General features: G+C 36.5%; 1 protein-coding gene and 1 non-coding gene across 2 annotated transcripts in view; one reads left to right on the forward strand and one right to left on the reverse strand.

The window, feature by feature from the left end:
- The window catches only part of LOC115222636, a 116062-nt gene that overhangs the window by 64153 nt on the left and 29993 nt on the right, over positions 1–21916 (forward strand). Inside the window, exons 7-11 of the mRNA XM_029792950.2 lie at positions 3952–3995; positions 12051–12128; positions 13685–13875; positions 18547–18608; positions 20562–20668. Coding sequence (XP_029648810.2) covers positions 3952–3995; positions 12051–12128; positions 13685–13875; positions 18547–18608; positions 20562–20668 — 482 coding nt within the window. The remainder of the gene's footprint in view (positions 1–3951; positions 3996–12050; positions 12129–13684; positions 13876–18546; positions 18609–20561; positions 20669–21916) is intronic.
- On the reverse strand, positions 5094–5200 carry LOC115222719. The gene has a single exon (XR_003882752.1). It is a non-coding gene; the product is annotated as a U6 spliceosomal RNA (small nuclear RNA).

Genomic DNA, 21916 nt, shown 5'->3' on the forward strand with positions numbered 1-21916 from the left:
TAGTAATGAAGCTAAAACTTGCAGAGTGAAGCCACTTGGCAAAGATTGACTTTGAACTCTGCTGTGTATATGCACTAAGTTTTAACATTCTAGCTCACTTCCACTGTTTACAGCAGTGCTTGGAAGGAACGTGTGTAGTGTGTGATCATCACATTGACCATGACAGAGAAAGTTGTCATGGTAATATCTGTTCTGAGGCCTATGCAAAGTTGCAGAAAGTGTATGACAAGGAGTGTATGAGCTGCACACAAGTGTACGAGGGGTTCAGATGTTTCCAAGGTGGCTGAAAAATATCGGTATTGAACATTCTGGGAGACCTGCAACCAGTAGAACTGAGAAAAACATTGCAGATGTGTGAGCAGCTGTGAGGGGAATTTGTCAAATCACCATCCATGAGTTTCTCAGAGAATGTACAAATTAGTTACTCAGTTCAGTTTTTAATGCTCCCTGCATTAAATACATTAACACTATGTCATCACTTGACTTGCTAGAAATAGCAGTCAAATATCAGTGGACAATGTGGTGAAATATAGACACCTTTCCTGAAAAAAACCCCATTTATTAAAGGTAATACTGCTCCCCCACCTCTTTCCACAAGCACACAGAAAGAGATAAGTAATAAGTACAGGTATGGCTGTATGGTTAGAAGTTTGCTTCCCAACTACATAGTCTCTGGTTCAGTCCCACTACATGGCAAAGTCAACTCAGTCCCACTACAAAGCAAAGTCGACTCAGAACGTAACACCAAATGAAAAACCGCTAAACATTTCGCTCGGCATGCTAATATTTCTGCCAGCTCACCGCTTGCACACAGTTTCTGTCTATCCAATTTCACCAACAAGACTTGTAGTGACTGGATGCTATGATAAAAGACACTTATCAAAGATACCTCAGTGAGTTTGAAACTAGGGCCTCATGATTTTGAAGTAAATATTATGAAGTTCTTGACCATTTATGCAGAAATTTGTCAATGCTATCAAAATGTTGGATTGTACTCTGCATTCAGATCCTGCTGGGATTAAATTTGTCTTTCATTCTTCCAATCTCCATGAAAAAGAAAAAAGTACCCTTCTACAAAGATGTATTCATGGAAAGTTGTCAAGTCAGATGTCTTGCAATATTTGTTATGGCTCTGTACATTCTGAGTTCAAATCCTGCAATGACCTACATAGATGAATAGAATGAATCCATTGCTTGGTTAAACACCACCAGCTGACACCACCATAAATTAGTAGAGTCTACTCTGTTGCAAACATTTAGGTCATGTCTCCATTTTAAAATATCTCCCTCCCTCCCTCCCTCCATCCCAAAGAGTTATGGGCACCACCTTCCTTCCTGACTAAAAATGTAGAAAAATAAATTCCTGTTTCCAACGCTCACAACTCGTATAAATGTTAAATATTTCTGTCTTCCCGATAATAACATAACGAAACCTAAAAAACAAAAAATTCTATATCAACTTGTATTCTTGAGCTCACATGACCACCTCCCCCTGTGTTCCACCAAAACAAAAAAGGCAACAACCTGTAATTAAAAAAACAATATAGGTGTTGTTTATTTACTTAGGAATTGTATAGAAATGTCACCACTATACACCCACCTATCTACCTATGTCACATGACTCCAAGTAGCCGAATGTATATATATGATGCAAGTACTAAGTCTAATGAAGAGCTCTCCATGATAAGAAAGCAGGTCATTTCCTCCCCTGTGCTTGATTGTTGTTGTCACCCGGCTAATTATTATTTCCATTATTATTGTTGCTGTTGTTGCTACTGTTGACAATGATGAAATTGCGGATTATGAATTATGACAACAACAACGATGATGATGATGATGATGATGATGATGAAAGTGATGATAGCAGTGACAGTGGTGGTGGTGGCGGTGGTGGTATTAGTGGTGGTGATGATGACGATGATGATGATGATAGAGAAGGAGGTGGAGATTGGTGATGATGATGATGAAGGAGGTGATGGTGGTTGTGGGAGTGATGGTGGGGATGAGGGTGATGATGATGATGATGATGATGATACTATATTGTTGAGCTGTGATAAGCTCTTGGCAAATTGACTCTGTGACCTGGTTTTGATGAGCTTCTTTGCCCTCCTTTTTCCATTAATTCCCACTGGCATTTCGTTTGCAATTTGTATCAAATGCTGCTGTTGTAATAGGTAAAAGGCATGAACATTGCTTAATCTTGTTTCCTCTCTTTCACCTCCCCATTACTAACATAGGTCCTTGCAATTTTTTAAAAATGAATCACTGTCTCCATTACCAAAACCTCCAATGCCATCACCACTGCCACCACCACCACCACCACCACCATCATCAGCATTATTGTCCCCTTTATCATTATGAAATTTTTACAATTATCATCACCATCTCAATCATCATTATTATCACTGCAGTTATCCTCCTCCTCCTCCTCCTCCTCCTCCTCATCATCATCATCTTCATCTTCACACCATTAACACTGTCTTCCTTCTTGACTATTTGTGGATCAAAGGAAGCATGCAACGTCAACTATATAGCACATGTGGTGCACCTTGGCCATCACCACTCAGTCTGTTATGCTCTAGCACCTGATCTGTTTGGATTGAGAAATCCCAGAGGATTTTGCTATAGTCTCCACCTCTGTCACTCCCTGTGGTTTGTGCTCATACCATGCTTGCCTCTCTCTAGTCCCACTTTTTGCAGTTTCCAATGTAGCACTGTCGTTACCTGGTTGTGTCACCACAACTTGTAGTGGTTTTTGGCAAGTCTAGGGAATAAGTTTGTGATACAGGCAATGGTTTCAGAAAACTGTCCCTGTTCTCACTGCAGACGATACACACACACACAGCATTACAAACACAGCCCGCACACCTACTTTCGCATTTCATGACTACCGTTGGGATCGATCAGATACTGGGCAACAACAACAACACCAATAATAATCCTTTCTACTATAGGTACAAGGACTGAAATTTTGGGAGAGGGAGCTAGCTGATTACATTGACCCCAGTCTTTCACTGGTACTTGATTTCGTCGGGCATGCTAACAATTCTGCCAGCTTGCTGCCTTAATAATAATAATAATAATAATAATAATAATAATGGTTTTAAATTTTGCCACAAGGCCAGCAATTTTGGGAAAAGGGGAAAGTTGATTATATTGAACCCAGTGTTCAACTGGTACTTATTTTATCAATCCCATAAAAATGAAAAGCAAAGTCAGTCTCAGCAGAATTTGAACTCAGGGTGTAAAGATGAAGGAAATACCACTAGGTATTTTGCCTGGCCTGCTAACAATTCTGCCAGCTTAGTACTAAGCAGGAAACAAAAATAAATCATAGTACAAACTGATTAGTGCAAGATTCAAAGATGAAACTGAAAGTTCTGGAACAAATACTGTAAGGCATTGTTTCCTGGCACTGTAGCAATTCTACCAGTGTCCTACCTCAGATGATGCTGATGGTGTTGATGGTAATAGGAATATGAATTGCTGCTGACTGTCTAACTACTCCCCACAGACTAACATTCTGTCTAAAGAGCCATTTGTAAAGGTCCACTTTAACACAACACCTCGACATTGTCATCATCATCATCTCATGTGTATCCATTTTCCATGAGTTGGGTGGTTTGACAGGAGTTGGAAAGCCCAAGGTCTGCACTAAGCTTTATTCCCTGCTTTGGCATGTTTTCTATGGATGGATGTCGTTCCTAACACAAACAATTTTACAGAGTGTATTGGGTGCTTTTATATAGCACCAACATCAGTGAGGTCACCAGGTAACTTGCAAGACAAGACCCTTCAGCTGTAGTAGTAAGTGGGGTGGCTTTATGCCAGATGTTGAGAGGTTAAACTATGATAGAGGGACAGGAACATGTCTTGCTGTATGAGAAGTACATGGCTACCCCAACTGGAAAAGAATGTATATAAAATAATTCTTTGTTTCTTCTTAAACAGTTCAAGTACAATAATTCCAACTTTGACCAACTTGCATCAGCCAGGTAAGAAATTTTAATCAGTTTTAGTTGCTTTTCTATTGATTTTTTTCTTTACTTTCTTCTTCTACTTTTTCTGATCGTAATCTCAAATTACTAATAAAATTGAAATATATTATGCCAAAAACAGGTAGTGTATGAGGCTAAATGCTTTGAGCTATTTAGTTGCATCACTTTACATAGTTTATTCAAACCACACTGCGACTAACTTTTCATCCCTCCGGGGACCATTAAAATATGTTCCAGTCAATTATCAGAACTAATCTAATCTTTCTTGAAATGGATAGTCTTGGAATTAAGATAGCAATCTGAGACATATTAGAATTATTTTAGTAGAACAGACAGAAGGAAGGTAGCACACGTTGGTGAGTTAGTAATTATTTTCTTATATCAAATTTGGATAAAAAGAGAAAATTCATGAAAATATTCTAAACCAAAATTTAACTTTTAATTAAGGAAAAAATATTTTATTTTGTTGAATTTAAATTTATATTCGAATTTTAGTTCAGATTTTCATTCCACCACATCAAATGAGCATAATCGTCCTACAAGTGTTGTATTTGTTTCCTATCTCCCATGGTTAAATATTACCTTGTTTGGAAACAAGTGAAGGTTGGTGACAGGAAGGGCATCCAGATGTAGAAAATCTGCCTCAACAAATTCCATCTGATCCATGCAAGTATTGTAAAGTGGATGTTAAAATGATGATGATGATGATCATCATCATCATCATTTAATGTCTGTTGTCCATGCTGGCATGGGTTGGATAGTTTGACCAGGGCTGGAAGGCTGTATCAGACTCCAGGCTGTTTTGGCATGGTTTCTATGGCTGGATGCCCTTCCTAATGTCAACCACTCCAAGAATGTAATAGTGGTTTTTATGTGCCACCAGCATGGGTGCCATTTGTGTGACACCAGTATCTGCCACAACTGTGGTTTTACTTGGCTTGATGGGTCTTCTTCTCAAGCACGACATAATGCCCAATGCTTGAAGCCCAGCATAATGCCACATGGTCTTGGTCCTTCCCTCCATGAGGCCCAGTGCTCGAAAGGTGTTTTTGCATGGCAAGGGTACAGGTGCCATTTGCGGGACACTGGTTTCTGAAAAATATGGAGTGCTTCATGAATTTGTGTGTCATCCCTGTGCAAGGGCCATGCTAATCTTCTCTGTATTGTATGTATATATATATATGGAACACTCTGTCGGTTATGACGATGAGAGTCCCAGTTGATAAAACCTTCTACACCAACCTTTTTAAATCATCAGTGAAGCTCAATCCTCCACTGTCACAGTGCTTCTCTAGTCACTGAAATTGAAAATGCTATTAAGTTGATGAAAGCAGACAAAGCTCCAGGAAAAAATAACTTAACAACAGAGATGTTAGGGTGTGGAGGTGAAGAGCTCTGGAAAAATCTTTATCCTCCACTTCAATCACTATGTAAAGGAAAGTAAAATACCCTCTCTGTGGAAAGGGTTAAATACCATTTTGCTTCATAAGAAGAATGATGAAGAAGGTTTTAGAAACTATTTCCCTGTTTGCTTCTTGTCTTACCTCTATAAACAGTTTTAAAAAGTTAGTCATCAGCCTATTGAAACATCTCTGACCAACAACTGAAGGATCAAGCAGATTTCAACTATACAAATTGAATTTTATATTAGGTAAACATGCAGATGTACATGCACATACACACACTCATGTACACACATCTATTGATCTATATCTGTTTGTTTGTCTCTCTATACAAGGTGGTATTAAAAAGTTCTCAGACTTGTTCTGTAGCACACCAACAGATGGCAGCACACAGTTATGTGTACAATGAGAGGTAGCAGTGACCTTCATGAGGCAGTGCGCTGAGTGACAGCACTGTGTTTACTTTGCAAGTTGTGAGATGTATGTTTTTGTGGTCACATGTATGCTGTAGTCTGTAATTTTGTCATGGACAGGAACAAAGAGCCAACATGAAATTTTGATTTATACTTGGGAAGTCTGCTACAGAGACATTCAGCATACTTTTGTAAGCTTACAGTGACAAAGCAGTGGGTTATATGCAATGTCTCGAGTCGTATGGGGTCTTCAAAAATGGAAGAATGTCCTTGAAAGATGATAAGTGATCTGGAGGACCTGTCACAAGCGTCACCCCCAGAAATGTGGAGAAAATTAATCAGCTTGTACATGAGGATTGTCAGAGGATAATCAATGACATTGCTGATGTTGTTGTTTGTTGTATGGGTCTGTGCAAGGAATCCTAAAGTCCACAAAGAATTGGATTCTTCATGACAACATTGCACCCTGTCAATGAGATCTCCTCACTCGTGAGTTTCTCACCAAAAACAACTTAGTATCACTGCTGTAGCCACCCTATTCGCCTGTGGATTTCCATCTCTTCCCTAAGATGAAAATGCAGTTCAAAGGTTGCCATTTAAACACTATTGTTGAGATCTAGAGTGAATTGCAGAAGGTCTTTGACTCACGGAAAACAACTTCCAGACCAGATTCCAAAAGTGGCAGAAATGTTGGGACTGGTGTATTGTTGCACAAGGTGACTATTTCGGAGGAGATGATGTTAAGATTTAGGTAAATAAGTTATTTGTTATTAAACATAACTAGTCTGGGAACTTTTTGATATCACCCCACATGTATGTAACAACATAAAGAATGACGATTCATTATCAATAATTTATTTAATCTACCCAAATTTCAAAAAGCCTGACATACCCAAATTTTGCTCATTGTATATTTTATCAATCCTTCATTTGATCAAATAAAAAGTTTGTGTGTGTGTGTGTGTGTGTGTGTGTTTACATGTGGGCTTCTAGAAAAATAGTAATAAAATGTTGATAATGATGACGGGTAGGAAAAAATGTTTGGATATTCGTAATTTTGGCACATGCAGGCAAACATTATAAAAAAAAATTTTTTTCTGCTTGGCTTCTTTCAGAGAAGGAAATGGCATCTGACTTGACTTGAGTCAGATGAAAAAGTTCCTCATTCTGTTGAAATATTCTTCAACCTTCCACTCTTACTCCTGTGTTCCCCTCACACTGGTTTTTACCTTACAGTGCCTCTGATTAACTTGTTAATTATTTAAAACCCTTTTGGCTTTGGAATATTAATCTACGTTAACCATTGAATTTTTTGTTTCTTTTCACACTCACACACATACACACAGATGTTCATACACACATGAACACACATAGTAACACATACTCATGCACACAGAAAACACACACACATATACATATAGACAGACAGACATACAGACAGACATGCATACATACACAAACCTACTCATGCACACTCACACACAAACACAAACATGCACATACATTCACACACACACTCCCTTTTTTCTACTTTGTTGATATAAAGGATTTTAGTTAATCACTAAGTTGGAAATCCTGTTTCAATGAAAATAATTTGAAATATGTGTGTGTGTGTGTGTGTGTGTGTGTGTGTGTGTGTGTGTGTGTGTGCGTGTGTGTGTGTGTGTATATGTATACACACACACACACACACACACACACACACACACACACAATACATACATAGTCTCAAATATCTAATATAGTAAGTTGAAAAACTGATTATCTAAGCTTATCTTTGCAATGAGTAGGCAAAAGCTCCCACTATAAGTCTTTAAAATCTGGAAAAAAATCCCCCACCAGTCAAGGGAGATAACTTCAGTAATATCAGCTAGTTCACATTTTGGCAAAATAAAGATTATGCAGCTAGGAGTGGCTCCTGTTGAAGTTTATGTGTTTTACAAAACTTTATATATAGTTGTATACCATAGAAAAGTGGATAAAAAGCATTTAAACTACAGAGTTTGTTTTAACAAATATTATAAAGAAAGTTTTTTAAAGATAGATAAAAACTTATGATTTTGTGTGTTTACCAAATCTTATTTACTGCTTTTTTACCAAACCTGATATACAAAGTTTATAAATATGCAGGCATGGCTGTGTTGTTAGAAGCTTGCTTCACAATCACATGGCTCTGGGTTCAGTCCCATTGTGTGGCACCATGGGCAAATGTCTTCTAATATGGCTTTGGGCTGACGAAATACTTGTGATTGGATTCGGGAGATGGAAACTGAAAGAAGCCTGTCGTATGTGTGTATGTGTGTGTGAGTGTGTGTGTGTGTGTGTGTGTGTGTGTGTGTGTGTGTGTGTGTGCGTGCGTGTGTGTATGTGTGTGTTTTTCCTCGCTACCACTGCTTGACAATCAATGTAGGTGTGTTTACATTCCCATAACTTAGCAGTTCAGCAAAATAAATCAATAGATTAAGTACCAGGCTTAAAAAAATAAGCACTGGGGTTGATTTATTCAACTATCAATTCTTCAAGACAGTGCCCCAGCATGGGCACCGCCTAATAACTGAAACAAGTAAAATTTAAATAATAAAAGATATATATATATATATATATATATATATATATATATATATATATACTAGTTGGTGTACCCAGTAATTCCCGGGGGTAAAGATGTTCTATTGAAACACCTTATTACTCTCATATAGGAAAGCAGTTTGATTTTAACAGTTATTTTTTCAAAGCTATAATGCAAAGTGACAAAGGAGCATATTCGGTATATTTTGCTTTATGAGTTCAATAAGGCAACAATGCAATGGAAAGTGCAAGGAATATTAATGCACAATATGGGGATTGGACAATAAGCATAAGCCAGTATCAACAGTGGTTCCAGAAATTCCAAGCTGGAAACTACAGCCTAGAAGATGAACCTTGTCCTGGAAGATCTTTAGAACTCAATGAGGACATCCTGCAAACTCTGGTGAAACAAAATCTCATCGTAACTGTTGAGGATCAAGCAGAGAAGCTTGGATTTGGTCATTCAACCATTCATCAACACCTGCATTAGAGCTTATCACAGTTTCCATAAGTGTATAAGCAAGTGAGAGCAGAATACTCTCCTTGGGCAGGATGCCAATCTGTCAAAGAGTTAACCCTAGCTGTTATTGGTGTTCATTTTTGGTTGAGTGGACTAAAGCAACGGGAAATGAATTGTTTTTTGTTCAAGAAAATAACACACCACCCAACCTGGGAATTGAAGCAATAATGTCATGATTGTAAGTCCAATGCTCCTAACCACTAGGTCTCATGCCTTTACTCTTTATATATAAAGATATATAGAAATGTTATGAGCTTGTGCTCCTTTATAAAGTTTATATACAGTTATTTATACAAAACTTATATGAAACAGACAGACAACTCTGTATATTGAAAATTCCTCTCAAATACCATAACAAAAACATGCAAAATGACACCCTGAAATACATACAATAACATCAACAAGTGTGCACAGATATTACCACACAACTAAAAGTAGACGATTGAATGAAATGGTTTATTTAAAGGACCACAAAGAAAATTTCATTAGCAGACATTGAATGTAAGTTAATAAGCATGTTACCACAGTATGGTCTAGAAGATTACTTTGCAACCATGTGGTTCTGGATTTGGCTTGATATCACTGTATTGTACCTTGGTAAAATGTCTTCTACTATAGTCTCTGGTTTTGTGGGTGGAATTTGAGAACCAGAAATGAGATTGAAAACATGAGCTTGAAGTAGACATTTATGCATGAAGCATTCACAAAGGTTTTTTTTAACAAAAGAACATAAGGATAGGTGATTTCGCCAAACTTTGATTTCATATTTTAAAAGATATTCAGACAGTGGATGTTAAAAAAAAAAACCTGATTCAGTTTACCAGCTGATGATTGGAAACAAGCTACTCTGAGTGCATGAAATCAGAGCTTTTCACTTTAATGTAGTAAAGAACACTCTACATTTGTATTGAGTCCTGTAATTTATCACTTCTGGTGAATCAGCAGAGATTTATGTGTGTGTGTGTGTGTGTCTAAGGAACATTATTAGCCCTCTTTGATGGGTGAGTCCTTTATGGAAAATATTCCTCTTGCATATATATGAATCATGCCTGAGATATGTTTGTTTACTAAATACCCAGTTTGCTTTATTTATTTATGAATTTATTTATTATTTATTTATACTTGTGTTTATAGCAAGGCAATAAACAATGGTCTAAATAAGTTAAAGCTACACAAACACACACATACTTAGATTATTGACTTGTTCTTAAGGAAGACAGTGGCTGATGACCTTTGCAAACTCTCTGTGACTGATGAGTTCTTATATACTCTTTTACTCTTTTACTTGTTTCAGTCATTTGACTGCAGCCATGCTGGAGCACCACCTTTAGTCGAGCAAATCGACCCCGGGACTTATTCTTTGTAAGCCTAGTACTTATTCTATCGGTCTCTTTTGCCGAACCGCTAAGTGACGGGGACGTAAACACACCAGCATCGGTTGTCAAGCAATGCTAGAGGGACAAACACAGACACACAAACACATACAGACACACTTATATATATATACATATATACGACAGGCTTCTTTTCAGTTTCCGTCTACCAAATCCACTCACAAGGCATTGGTCGGCCTGGGGCTATAGCAGAAGACACTTGCCCAAGATGCCACGCAGTGGGACTGAACCCGGAACCATGTGGTTGGTTAGCAAGCTACTTACCACACAGCCACTCCTGTGCCTATGGTAAATTTCTCTCTTGAACAACAGCAAGTTAATGACTGCAAGGAAAGCAATTGCAAAGAGACTGAGAATAGTAGTTAACATGGAGCCTGAGTTGATGGACACACTATGGTCAGTGAGGGGAGAGATAGATGAGTAAGTTTGTTGGGCTTGGTTAAAGGTAGCTTGTGAATAGCCAACGCTGAGGCTTAGGGAACTATTGTAGTGGTAGGAGTATAAAGAGAAGAGATAAGCACACCTGTGGGAGAAAGATTGAGTGTTTCTGTAACCAGTTTCATATCAATCATTTAAGTAGCCTTACTTTGGATATGTTCTGTGATGTGTGTGTGTGTGTATGTGTGTGCGTGCATGGTGATTTGTTGTGCTTCAAAGGACATGTCAAGCTAAATGAAGTCACAGTCAGGACCAGTGACAGATGCAAGGCACCTGTGCTGGTGACATGTGAAAGGTACCCATGCTAGTGACATATGAGAGGCATCTATGCCAGTGACATGTAAGAGATACCTGTGATAGTGACATGTGAAAGGCGCCCTGTACACTCTGTGGAGTGGTTGGCATTAGGAAGGGCATCCAGCTATATAAACCAAGCCAAAACACAACTGGAGCCTGGTACAGTTCTCTGGTTTACCAGTTCCAGTCAAACCATCTAACCCATGCCAGCATAGAAAACTGATGTTAAATGATAATAATGATGATGATGATGATGATGATGATATATATATATATATATATATATATATATATATATAATGGGGTATTAGTTTTAGAACTTGCCTGAAAACCCCTTTGCATCTACAGGCAAAACTCAGAGCAGCAAGTGACTGACTTGACCAAAATAAAATTTATCATTTATCTCAACTATGGTGCTAAGTAATCTTTTTTTCAACAGTTTTGCGTGCACACACTCACACACACACACACGGTGGTTAGGAAGTGATCTTCTTAACCACTCAGCCATGTCTGGCCCAAATGTTCTATATGTTTTATGTTAAAACTCACCAGATCCAACCTATCATACCTACCCTACAATGCCATTCTCAAAATATACAAACACATCATCAAAATTTCCAAGCTATGAGATAATACATGACTAAGCATTGCATTTGACAAAAAAATAAGAATGCTAAAGGGTTCTATAAAATTTTTTCTATTTTTTCCTTAACTTTAAAACATTTTCTTTCTTATTAAAGTTTCCAGTTTCTTTCTTTTGTCTTATTTTTAATTATGTCATTAAGTCAAAAAAATTGAGAACCATCATTTTAGAAGTTTCTTTGTTGGTTTATATATCTATGTTGTTTTTGTTCTTAATAGTACAACTGTATGTTCTTTAACTTTGTTTTAGTTAACATGGCTGGAGCCATACTGGAGCACTACCTACAGAGTTGGCTTTTGTTTGTTTGTGTGTGTGTGTGTGTGAGAGAGAGAGAGTAATATACAAGTATTCTAAATGTAGAATCTATAAATTTCAGCCTTGCTGGTCATATCATTGAATGTGGAGCTCAAGCTACAGGTGGAGTCTTTACTGATTGGCAGACTGTTCATAATTGGTATGTCCTCTCCATTTTTCTTATTTACCTTAAATCTTCCTATTATTATTATTATTATTATTATTATTATTATTATTATTATCATTATTATTATTATTATTATTATTATTATTACTGTTGTTGTTGTTTTGCCAAAGTGTTGTAGTGTCGAAGAGAATACTTTGCAGCATGTATTTTTGGTTTTCTACATTCCATGTTCAAAATCCCACTGAGGCCAGCTCTACCTTCCATCCCTCCAAAGTTGTTAAAATAAAGTACTATCACTAGTAGCGATAGTATCCAACAACCTTTTCTGGTCTTATGCCTATATCAGAACCAATTAAAAAGGCGGCTAGTTGGCAGAATCATTTGAGTGTCAGAAGACATTCCTTGTAAAATTTGATATTCTCGGTTCATCTTCACCTGAGATCATCTATATCTTTCATACCATCAGGGTCAATAAAATAAAGTATCAGCTAACTATAAAGTATCAGCCGATGAAGTAATCAACTCTAACCCTCACCGCTCAAAAATTACTGGACTTGTACCTAAATCAGAAATAATAATTATCATTGTCATCATCATCATCATAGCTTGAATTCAGTTGTACTCCAATCCTGACAATAATTTCTGGAGAACTGAGGACATTATATTAGTGATAGAAAAGGCAGAGAGAGGACACAACATGCCTGTGTGCCAGAGGCTTGAATGTCAACTAATTGTATGACCTTTCTTTAGATACAGTGCACATCTCAACCTTTTATGGTACATTTGGTAAAATTAGTGAATGAATAAATGAATAAATAAATAACAGTAGTAGTATAGCTAAAGTATGTGCTTTCCCCATATGTAGGTTTATACAGCTGGCCCAAAAGCTATGCTACTGAATAAAAGGCAGATTATTTTAATCAAAATTAAATTTACACAGTGATTTATTATTTATTTGTTTTTATACTGTCCCATTAAGCATTTGCTTTTTGTTTTTAGATATTTCTCATGAGTTAGTGTTCCCTGTGTTAAATTTTTATAGAAATAACTGAAGAAAAGAAGAATTTACGTATATAACTCACTTATAACACAATTCCTTATTCATGTTTTTAATCTGAAGAAAGATTATTTTTGAAAATGTGTTGAAAAGTTTTGTTCTTGTTTAAATATTTTATTTCCAAGAAAAGCTGTGACTCACTTCAAAGGATCCAGTATCTCCATAAAACCCCTTCCCTTGATGTTTACTGTCCTCTTCTCAACAATATCCCTAAAAGAGTGCTACCATCTAAGTTAAGAACCACTAGGAGCAGCAGTTCTATCTCAGATGTGGAAGTAGTATTCCATTGTTAGTATTTCCCTGGTGGATTTTACATGGCTAATAGTTATTAAGGGTTCAATTGTTTTCTGGTTCTGAAGAGAAAACCCTATTTTTAGGCTATTTTCTTGAACGTTTGTATACACTGCAGCAAAACAGTAACAAATTTGGAAACAATACTCTGTTTATTCCATTGTAGAATATAGAAAGAAGCATTTCCAGTCTTCATCTATGTAATAATAATATTCTTTGTTCATTTTTTTCTTTCTTTTAGGGACAATATTGGGTTTCCTATTGTAGAATTTTCTGCTAATGGTTCCTTCAGTGTGAGTAAGCCACCATCAACTGGAGGTCTGGTTTCAAAAGGAACTGTATGTGAACAATTGTTGTATGAGATTGGTGACCCTAAAAATTATATCCTACCTGACATAATTTGTGACTTCAGCCAAGTACAGGTTTCTGAATGTGAGTTCTTTTTTATTGCTGTTGTTTTATCCCAGTCAAATTTAATCCAGCCATATCTGACCCAAATATTCTACCTGTTTTATGCTAAAATTGACCAGATCCAACCTCTTACACCTACCCTACAATGTCATTCTAAAAACACACAATCACATCATCAAGTAAGCCTAGTACTTATTCTATCGGTCTCTTTTGCTGAAGCGCTAAGTTACAGTAACGTAAACACACCAGCATCGGTTGTCAAGCGATGTTGGGGGGGACAAACACAGACACACAAACATATACACACACACACACACACATATATATACATATATGCAACGGGCTTCTTTCAGTTTCCATCTACCAAATCCACTCACAAGGCTTTGGTCGACCTGAGGCTATAGTAGAAGACACTTGATGAAAGTGCCACGCAGTGGGACAGAACCCGGAACCATGTGGTTGGTAAACAAGCTACTTACCACACAGCCTCTCAATGTATAATTAATTCAAAACAATATGAATAATGTTTGAGAGAGTAATCTGAATGTTAAAGGGTTAAAGTGGGAAATTGGCTGCATCATTAGAGCAATGGGAAAAAAAAAGACATTGTGCATATTTATTCTAGCTCTTTACACTGTGAGATCAAATCTCAGCATGGTGAACCTTTTGGGGTTGATAAAGTAAAGTAAAAGTTTGATGGTATTGACTAACTCACTCTCTTCCCTCAAAATTAGAAACAATGAAACGATGTTGTTGCTTAACCCCAGGCCAATCCTGTTTGAGGAAACCTATAGTCGAAGGTGTGACAACATGACTATTTCATCTTTTTCAGACATAGTGTATCAAGGACTACAGGATCCAATTTGCCTTTTCAGTCTGTTTTATTTATTTTTTGAATGCAAATGTAGTATGATTTGAGTAAGATTTGACTGCTGTTTCTTACATATCAGGCCACTTAGAAGAGACTTCTCTTTAACTCATATAAATGTTTGTGCTTTTGTGTTTGTGTGTGTTGTTCAGTTCTGTCCTGAAGATTTAGATCATTCATTATCTTACATCATAAGGACACATTTGACACCTCTCATTTGCAATGCCTTCTTTGAGGCAGAAAATAAGCTCTATTGTTACTCTACACTTAAATGAAGACCTGGTAGGGGTTGGTGAGATGGACTCAAGTGAGTCTGAACCCAAAGACATAGTCTCTAGTGGTGGTATAATAGTAGTACCACCAACACCACCACCGCGACCACCACCACCGCAACCACCACCACCGCCGCCGACAACAACAATAATAGTCTCAGGAATAAAAGTCTCTGAAATTTTAGGGGAGCAAACTAGTTGATTACATTGAACCAAAAGCCCAACTGGCATTTATTTTATTAACCCCCAAAATAATAATAGTAGTTATGTTAAATTAAACTACAGTTAAATGAAGTTCCCATTATCAGAAATATGGTACAGGTGAATCCAAAGACAGAGTATTCAATGTTGTGATGTTACTATTAACTCTAACTAGAATTAATCTTTGGATATTAACTGATACCATATACAGGAATGTGGTACAAATAAATCCAAAGGCACTGCCTCCAATGATGTGATTACTAATAAGGAGGATTTCTGTCATTTGTATGGTGCTAAAAATTAATAGAAGAGGGAATCAGATTATTAATTAATTAATCCTATTGCTTTACATCGCTGCTATTTATTCTATTGATGAACAGGAATAAAAATCTCAGAAAAAGTCACAATTTTGACTAGAAGAAATAAAGTGCTATGTTAAATTTAAATGACATAAATAGTGGAGTAGTTTTAAGTACTGCATTTGATTATATATATATATATATATATATATATATATATATATATATATATATATATATATAATGCGTCTTTTTCCAACAGAAAAAAAATCTCTGAAAAAAAAATCACCCCAGGTCTTATATATGAAGTTGAGCCTATATTACATGCTTGAATGCATTAAAATCTTTTTTTTCTTTTCTGAATATATGCTGCTGAAATTCAGGTGTGTCTTTATGCCATCAAATACAGAAAATAAAATTTTAAGTCTCAAGAAACTAAACAAATTATATTAAAAACTATTTTAAAAAGATACTTTATTTAATATCTTGAATAAAAACAATGAAACAAAAAAAATCAGATCATTTAACTATTGAAGTTTATTTTGTGACTTCATTTTCTGTAACTCTTTCATTGGATTCATTTAAATGGGCCTAGAGAGATATAGAAAATAATGTTGGTTCCAGCAGGAATTGAACTCAGAATTAAGATGCCCAAAACTAAATCCTTTAAGACATTTAGGCTAGTACTTTACAGCTGTAATTCCATTCCGCTATCTTATTCATAACAAATACTGCAAATTACTAGTGGTAAATCATTTCTCAAATTAATAGGTTACGGTGACCTATTTTTATTTCACCTCGTCTAAACTCTAAAAATTATATGTAAATTAATGATGATCATGATGATCATGAGGAGAAGAAGGCCATGGAGCTTACTGTGTACAGTACTTGGGTTAAAAAAAAAGGGGGTAGAAAGTAGATATATAAGTCAAGTAAAGGAAGACAGTTATGAAGGCCAAAAGTACATGCACAATATACAGAATGAATGGGGGGGGGGAGTAAAATAGTTATGAAGAAGAAAAAGTGTCTGGCACTTCAGGAGTAGTGTTGGCAAATTTCAGGAGGTATGGGATTTTTGTAGGATGCAGTGACCTGACAGAACTAACAATCAGTGCAGGTAATTATTCAATGCATTGACAATTCAGTATTTTTTTGTATATTACAAAATTCATTGCCAACAGAGTTTGATTGATTGATTCTAGTTTCAGCTCATGAGCTGTGGCCATGTATATATTAAATGTTTTTTGTTTTGTTTTATGATAGGTGATGTGTTTTTCAAGCCTTTCTCCCAAATATTATTTATTATAAGATAAATTTTGGTCTTCTGGCTTAGGTGGTTACTTTGAATTCAAGTTAAAAAGTCACAGGAAAGAAAGTCACAGGTTTTGTCCAGATCCCATAAGCCATAATTGTGACTTTTTTTCCCATGACTTTATTATCAGCCACCATAAATTAATTGTAACTTTTTTCCTGTGACTTTATTACTGGCCACCATAAATTAATTCTGACTTTTTTTACTAGCCAAAATTGTGACTTTATTACTGTGACTTTTTTTCCTGCGACTTTATTACCAGTGACCATCACTTAGTCTTGTTGAGAACTTATTATAGCAGGATTTATGAGCACTCATTATCATATTAATTATCATCATCATTGTCATTATCATTGTTGTTATCGTCATCATTATCATCATCCCAACTTCATTTCCACTAGAGATCGGATGTCTTATATAGACTAAAGATTTGACTACCATTGTAGAACCTGCCAAATTTATAAAAAGAAAGTAAAAAATGAAGCTCTAAGTTTAGAGGAGTGCTCTTGTGGCTTAAGATCAAGGAACTAATTACCAACAGAAATATATAAAATCCTGGAACCATTTTGGAAGTAGGGGCTTACTCTTTCCACAGGGGAAGGGAAGGTGGGAATTTAATACTGTGTGATAAGTGCATGCAATACAGATACAAAATATGTTATGGAATCTCAGGAATGGTTGGACAGAGAACCAAGATTTCAAATATTAAAACTGTATAGGATTAATTAGCTCTTAGAGGAGGAGCCTTAAGAAAAAGGAAATTTGCAGTCTACACAGGTATCACTCCAGGGTGTTAAAAAACTCGAATTACCTGTGACTTAATTATTGCAGTGGATAGCTACAAGGTTATCGCAGTAATGAACATAAGGATTGGAAGAAGTTTAAGAAACTGATATAAAGGGTTTCTCTCTTTGTGAAAATGATAAATTGTTTGAAGCATTAGTAAAATGTACAATTAGACATGAGTTTTACAGAATGTGGAAGCTGGAGGTAAATGAAGTGAGAAGCATTTTTCACTAAAAACTGTTAAACCACATGAAAGGTAAAACACAAGGGCACTGAGAGAACTAGTAGATATAGGATGTATGTGTAAGGACAATGATATTATATGATAGTGATATTGAATGGTGTGTTGAATGTGATCTGTTTTATATATATATTAATTAAAGTGTACAATGTTTTATATCCAGTCTTCAGGGCTTACCAGCTTCCCAATTGGTTTCATACTAAGTATTAAACTGATTGTTAAGATTGATCATAACGGATTCTTAAAACTGTACACATTCATTAATATATGTTGCCATGTATTAGGATTGAACCTGGAATGGCATGATTGGGAAACAAACATCTTAACCATACAACCATACCTACATATATATTCCAGGTTCTATTGGTTAAAGAAAAAGATCAAGATCAGTCAACTATCCCCTCCCTATTATGCTGCACATCTTGCTAGTCCATCACTAGAGTTTGATGCCTGGGTGTGCTTCAGAATATTCTGGGTGGGTACTAATTTGTAATAATGCTAAAGTGAAGTAAATCTGAGGGTGCACCTTTGACTAGTGAGGGGACAGTCCATCCAGTGCACCCTCTTAGCAACGCGTATGAGATCTTGTGTGTGTGTGTGTGTGTTTTAGATCCTTGTTGCAATTATATGATTTATGATGGAGAGCAACTAAAGTCAAAGCATGCATACACTTTGCAATGTTTTAAAACGTTATTCTTTATTTTAATTTCTAGCTGGAAAGGATAATGTTCAAGTGAAAGGGGCCCTTGGAAAACCTCCAACAAATGATTATAAGGTAAGTTTTACAATCTCCTTTTGGTGGGTGTAGGGTGTTTAAGTACATTTCATATTTTGTTGTTCTTGTTTACAATTGGTGGAACACTAGACAAAATACTTTGCTTGACATCATCCGCATTATTATTGTTGTTGTTGTTCTTGTTTTTGTTAAGGCAGAGAGCTGGTAGAATCATTAGTGTATCAAACAAGATGCTTAGTGGCAGTTCTTCTGGCTCTTTGCTTTCTGAATTCAAATCCTGCTGAGGTTAACTTTGCCTTTCATACTCTCAGAGTTGATATAATAAATATCATTTCCTTTCTACTCTAGGTACAAGGCCTGAAATTTTTGGGGAGGGGGCCAGTCGATTAGATTGACTCCAGTTCGAAAGGATGAAAGGCAAAGTGACCTTGGTGGAATTTGAACTCAGAATGTAAAAGCAGACAAAATACTGCTAAGCATTTTGGCCGGCATGCAAACGTTTCTGCCAGCTTGCTGTCTTAACCAGTAATAATATTATTTGAGCGCTACAGTAGAAGTTATCAACACAACCACCCACCTTAAATTGCTGACTTTGTGTCAAAATTGGAAACCTTTATTATTATTATTACTTTTAAGGCAGCATGCTGGTAGAATAATTACAGAAACAGTAATATAGGGTGGTGAATTGAAAAAATTGTTAGAATTTTCAAATAAAAACCTTGCTTTGCTTCTAACTTTTTATATTCTGAGTTCAGTTCTTGCTGCTGGAGTCAATCTTGCTTTTCTTCCTTTCTGGGTCAATAAAATAAAGCACTAAATCAAGTACTAGGATCAATGGTATCAACTAAATTCCTATCTTCAAAATTGTGCCATTATTATTATTATTTGTGGTAGTCATAGTTGTAGTAGTTAGTAACAGTAGCAGAAGTAGCAGCAGCAGCAGCAGCAAAAGCAGTAATAATAAAATTGCTTGGGTGTAATCAATAGTGCACCACATTAGTGTTTACAGCATTTGGATCATTCCAGTAAATGTCTTTTGGCTGTGTTAGCTGGCAAAATCATTATGATACCGGACAAAATGCTTTGCAGCGTTTCCTCCTGCTTTACATTATAAGTTCAAATGCCACTGAGGTCAACTTTGCCTTTCATTCTTGGGTGGGGGGTCAATAACCTAAGTACCATTTGAGAACCGGGGGGGTGGTGTGGTGGTGATGTAATTGACTGACTACTCCCCCAAAATTTCAAGCCTTGTGCCTATTGTGGAAAGGATTATTGTTATTGGTCTTTTTTCATTCAAAACTGCTAAGTTACAGGAATGTAAACAAACCAGCACCTGTGGTAGAGGACAAAACACAAATGCAAAAATATGTATGCATACATACATATATACACATTTATGCATACATACATGGTGTGCTTCCACACAGTTTCCATCTACCAAATTTACTCACAAGGCATTGATCAACTTGGGACTATAGTAAAAGACATTTTGTTCAAGGTGCTGTACAGTGGGACTGAACCTGAAACTACATGGTAGTAAAGTGAACCTTTTAACAATAAAGTCATGCCTGTGCCTCCACACAGCCATGTCATACCCACATGTGATACTCAGTTTCAGATATTGGCTATATTTCGGAATCATGGAACTGAGTAATCATATATGCTTTTGTATATATTTAGACAATTTCTCCAATCTGAGAGGTGTCAAAAGTCTTTCCATATATGGAAATCCTTGAAAGGGGTTGCCTTTTCAGAGTGCTGCCTTTTGACCGGATCATTTGAAAAAAAAGTTTATAACTTTTTGATTTATATTTTTCTCAGTCAATGCATAGTAGAATTGAACTCAGAAACAAGGCATATTTCTTAACTGCATGACTACGCTTTCACTTAAAGCTAAGAAGAAGCATAAAATTATCGAAACTTCAAATGATAAGGAAATCTAAAAAGATTTTTTAAAAATCTTTGCAAACTGATTTGCTGATTACTTTTCAGGTTACTGCCACATATGCTGATGGTTACCGTGTCACAGCTGTGACCTGTATTGGTGGACCACAGGCAGAAGAAAAAGCAAAAAAAACCATGGATGCCATCTTAAAAAGGTATGTTATTGTTTTACATTTCAATGTATTCTTAATCCCTAGATGAATGAATTAACAACTTCATAGTCTGTTATTTATTCTGTACTGTGTCCATGACCAACTCTGTTAACTTTCAACAGTCCAGTCTACCTAGTTGTTTGTAGGTACTACAGTGTGGTATAGTTCAATGTATTTTGTCCATGACCAAGATGTGTAACTGTCAAATTCTGTAGTTCCTCTGTACTATTTCCATACCCAAAGTAATCACACTGCTAGAAATAGCAGCTATATTTCCCTCAGTTCACCCCTTCAGTATTAAAAACAGTGCAACATTGGATACTGTAGTCTTGGATATCCACTATCTGCCAAAAATTTTAAAAAAGGATGGTTATTGTTTGAATGTCCATAGCCATCAACTTGGAGCTAAACAGTAATAATAATTTTTATGCTTATGTATTTGTTTTGCAAGATTCTTGATGTGAAATCATGTGTTGAAACAGATATTGTTATACTTGGAGATAGTCATATTTTTGCCAACCAAACACATGCACTATATATATATATATACCTTGGATCGTAGGGCAACCTGCTGTGCTTGAGGAGACCTATTGAGTCAAGTACATCAACATCAAAATAAAAATCAAATGGAAATTGTAGTTGCGATACCTGTGCTGGTGGCATATAAAAAGCACCAACTACACTTACTGAGTGGTTGGCATTAGGAAAGGCGTCCAGCTGTAGAAACACTGCCATCTCTGACTGGAGCCTGGTGCATCCTCTTGGTTTCCCAGACCCCAGTCAAACCGTCCAACCCATGCTAGCATGGAAAATGGACGTTAAACAATGATGATGATGATGATATATATATATATATAGGCGCAGGAGTGGCTGTGTGGTAAGTAGCTTGCTAACCAACCACATGGTTCCAGGTTCAGTCCCACTGCGTGGCATCTTGGGCAAGTGTCTTCTGCTATAGCCCCGGGCCGACCAAAGCCTTGTGAGTGGATTTGGTAGACGGAAACTGAAAGAAGCCTGTCGTATATATATATATATATATATATATGTATGTGTGTGTATGTGTTTGTGTGTCTGTGTTTGTCCCCCTAGCATTGCTTGACAACCGATGCTGGTGTGTTTACGTCCCCATCACTTAGTGGTTCGGCAAAGGAGACCGATAGAATAAGTACTGGGCTTACAAAGAATAAGTCCTGGGGTCGATTTGCTCGACTAAAGGTGGTGCTCCAGCATGGCCACAGTCAAATGACTGAA

Source organism: Octopus sinensis, linkage group LG20, assembly GCF_006345805.1.
Source record: "Octopus sinensis linkage group LG20, ASM634580v1, whole genome shotgun sequence".
In the NCBI taxonomy this organism is placed as follows: Eukaryota; Metazoa; Mollusca; class Cephalopoda; order Octopoda; family Octopodidae; genus Octopus; species Octopus sinensis.